A 4,021-nucleotide genomic window follows, 5' to 3' on the forward strand; every position below is an offset into this window, starting at 1 on the left:
AATTTTGTACTTATTTTTCAGTTGAAAGACTTCTTCATATTTCCTCTTACTGGTCAGTAACTACTTTCTACACCTATTGTCTGTCCATGGTACTGCAGTCTTTCTGCTGTTGTAACATTCACTTTTTATCTCAAAAGAATTAAATCTGTCATTAAAGACACCATGTTCTTCTGTTGGGGATGAGGAAGGGCTGTGTTGAGTAAAGGTAGCAGACTTTTCTATCTATAAAGCTCTTGACATTGTGCTCACATGGTGCACACACTTTCTAAATTTCTAACAAAGGCATTTTGATTACTATGATTCTGTTACATTTATACATCTATGAAGGAATTATGGCCTGTGATGTTTTGATATGCCATTTTGCTAATGTACCATATATAATTTTATATATTCAATTTGTAAAGTATATTTATCTGAGTCCAGTAAGTAGAGTAATTTGTGATTTTTATGTCTTTCAGTTATGTGTTCTCATTGCACCCAAGACCTTCAGCCACAGCAGGGCATAAAAGATTCACTCCAAAAAGTAATACCAAGAACATATGAAAAATGTGGAAATGAGAATTTACAATTTAAAAAATGCTGTAAAAGTGTGGGTGAGTGTGAGGTGCACAAAGGAGGTTATAATGATGTTAACCAATGTTTGTCAACTACCCAAAACAAAATATTTCAGACTCATAAATATGTCAAAGTCTTTGGTAAATTTTCAAATTCCAGTAAGCATAAGACAAGACATACTGGAAAGAATCATTTCAAATGTAAAAAATATGGCAAATCATTTTGCATGCTTTCACACCTAAATCAACATCAGGTAATTCATACTAGGGAGAAGTCTTACAAATGTGAAGAATGTGGCAAATCCTTTAACTGCTCCTCATACTGTACTAAACATAAAAGAATTCATATTGGAGAGAAACCCTACAGATGTGAGGAATGTGGCAAAGCCTTTCGCTGGTCCTCGCCTTTAGTAGACACAAGAGAATTCATACTGGAGAGAAACCCCACATGTGAAGGATGGGCCAAGCTCAGCCCGTCCTCAGCCCTTAAGAAACATAACCAAATTCATACTGGAGGGAAACCCTACACATGTGAAGAATGTGGCAAAGCCTTTAGGCGCTCCTCAGCACTTACTAACCACAAGAGAATTCATACTGGAGAGAGACCCTACAAATGTGAAGAATGTGGCAAAGCCTCTACCTTTTCCTCAGCCCTCACTGACCACAAGAGAATTCATACTACAGAGAGACCCTACATATGTGAAGAATGCGGCAAAGCCTTTAACTGCTCCTCCAGCCTCGTGCAACATAAGAGAATTCATACCGGAGAGAAACCCTACACATGTGAAGAATGTGGCAAAGCCTTTAGGTGCTCCTCAGCCCTTACTAACCACAAGAGAATTCATACTGGAGAGAGACCCTACAAATGTGAAGAATGTGGCAAAGCCTTTAGCTTTTCCTCAGCCCTCACTGACCACAAGAGAATTCATACTGGAGAGAGACCCTACACATGTGAAGAATGTGGCAAAGCCTTTAACTGCTCCTCAACCCTTAAGAAGCATAAGAGAATTCACACTGGAGAGAAACCCTACAAATGTGAAGAATGTGGCAGAGCTTTTACATGGCATTCAAGTTTTGCTATACATAGAATACGTCACACTGGAGAGAAACCCCACAAATGTGAATAATGTGGCAAAGTCCACCCTCAGGCCTTATAATACATAAAATAATTTATACTGAAAAACACTACAAGTGTAGAGAATGTGGTCAGGCCTTTAACCAGTTCCAAACCTTAATTGAACATATGAGAATTCATATTGGATGAAAATCTTATAAATGTAAGTAACAAACCCTTTGACTAATGCTTAAACTTAATAAACCTAAGAGAATTTATTGAAAAAAGAATTTTTTTGAGATGGAGTCTCACTTTGTCACCCAGGCTGGAGTGCAGTGGCATGATCTCACCTCACTGCAAACTCTTCCTTCCGGGTTCAAGTGATTCTCCTGCCTCAGCCTCCTGAGTAGCTGGGATTACAGGCGCCCACCACCACACTGGCTGATTTTTTGTTTTTAGTAGAGACGGGGTTTTGCCATGTTGGCCAACCTGGTCTCAAACTCCTGACCTCAGGTGATTCATCTGCCTCAGCCTCCCAAAGCCTAAGAGAATTTATATTAGACCCTAGAAAGGTAAAAAATGTGACAAAACCTTTAAGCACATCTCAGGCCTTACACAATATCTTATAATTCATTCTAGAGAGAAACCCTACAAAAGCAAAGAATGTGGTAAAGCTTTTAACTAGTGTTGAACCCTTATTATACATAAGAGAATTAATACTGAAGAGAAACCCTACAATAAGGAATATGGCAATGTCTTTAAAAAGTCCTCAAACCTGAACAAATGTAAGGTAATTGATACTGGAGAGAACCACTGCAATTGTAGAAAAAAATGTGGCAAAGCCTTTAACTGGTTCTCCATCCTTATTAATTAAAAAATTTTATACTGGAGAGAAACTCTACATACATAAAAAATGTGACAGAGCATTTAACCACACCTCAAACTTTTCTAAAAAAGAGAAATCATACTGGTGAGAAACTCCAGAAATGTGTTAAATGTGGCAAGGCCTTTAAATGGTAGTCATGTTATGGTAAGTAAGATAATTTATACTGAAGACAACTCCTACAAATATGAAGAATGTGGCAAAACTTTTAACAAATTCTCATATGACACAGGAAAGCATTTCTACTAGAGAAAAATTGTACAAAGAATGTGAAAAGTCATTAATATCAGCTCACATCTTAGTATCAAAGTTTATACTTAATAAAAGCATTATACGTCAGGTGTGTTGGCTCATGCTTGTAATTCCAGCACTTTGGGAGGCCAAGATTGGTGGATCATGAGGTCAGGAGTTCAAGACCAGCCTGACCAATATGGTGAAGCCCCGTTTTTACTAAAAATACAAAAATTAGCCAGGCATGGTGGCATCCACCTGTAATCCCAGCTACTCGAGAGGCTGAGGCAGGAGAACTGCTTGAACCTGGGAGGCGGAGGTTGCAGTGAACCTAAATAGAGCTGCTACACTGCAGCCTGGGTGACAGAGCAAGACTCCATCTCAAAAAAACAAAGCATTAATAAATGTGATTACTGTAAAAAGACTTCAGAAAATGTAGGCCTTTAAAGTAAAAACTATTTATTCTGAAGACATGCAAACATAAAGAGGATTGTTGTACCTTTACTTGCATTATAGATTTTATTGTACACATTTTATATTAAAGGAAAAATCTGAAGCAGTTAAACTGGTGAAGCAGACACCAGTTTATACTAAATTCTTTTTGCAGCTCTGGTAAATGGGGAAAATATGTTTAATCAAAAATTGTTTACATAAACATTTGAGGATTCACAGTAAAAAGAATAAAGGCACTGAAACTTCAGACATTACACTAAATCAGAGTGTTGAGTGTAAAAGAGATCCAAATATATTTTTTTTAAAGTAGATTTTTTTTGAGATTTATAATTATCTTTGAGGTTACGCTTCTTTTTCTGTAAAACAAAATTAGATTTTCTGAAAAACAAATAATAATGTAACTCAAGTCTCAGATTATTTCGTGTTGATTCTTCCCATTGTTTGTGAAAGTATTTCATCAATTGTTGCATCAGAGATATGAGAGATTGCTTTTTTCAATGTACATTTATGTAATAAAATGCAATAAATTTAAAAAATGTTTGAAGATTATGTGTGATCTTAATTTCTAATTAAACAAAGTTGTTTTTAATGTGTTAAAACTATTGTGGTTTGAATGAAGTGGAAATTTACCATCAACATTAATGTGTCCCATTTTACTTAAGGTTCTAAGTGAACAATGGTGACAATATACTATTTGGTAATGTAGGGGAATGACATCTCTAGTAATCTCTCTTTTGCCAGTGTTTTTTGTTTGTTTGGTTTGAGACGGAATCTTGCTCTGTTGCCCAGGCTGGAGTGCAGTGGCATGATCTTCGCTCAGTGCAACCTCCACCTCCTGAGTCCAAG

The 4,021-nt window shown here is 36.6% G+C and overlaps 1 protein-coding gene across 1 annotated transcript; it reads left to right on the forward strand.

The window, feature by feature from the left end:
• Positions 1 to 781: 781 nt before the first annotated feature.
• On the forward strand, positions 782 to 1,965 carry LOC101010553 (zinc finger protein 479-like). Its single transcript, XM_021935204.2, has one exon. The coding sequence runs from the start codon at positions 782 to 784 to the stop codon at positions 1,679 to 1,681; it is 900 nt and encodes a 299-aa protein (XP_021790896.2). The 3' UTR covers positions 1,682 to 1,965.
• Positions 1,966 to 4,021: the final 2,056 nt, after the last annotated feature.

Source organism: Papio anubis, chromosome 4, assembly GCF_008728515.1.
Source record: "Papio anubis isolate 15944 chromosome 4, Panubis1.0, whole genome shotgun sequence".
NCBI lineage: Eukaryota > Metazoa > Chordata > Mammalia > Primates > Cercopithecidae > Papio > Papio anubis.

Coding starts and splice junctions, on each gene's coding strand:
- LOC101010553 (XM_021935204.2), top strand. CDS start 782: ATGCTTTCACACCTAAATCAACATCAGGTAATTCATACTAGGGAGAAG.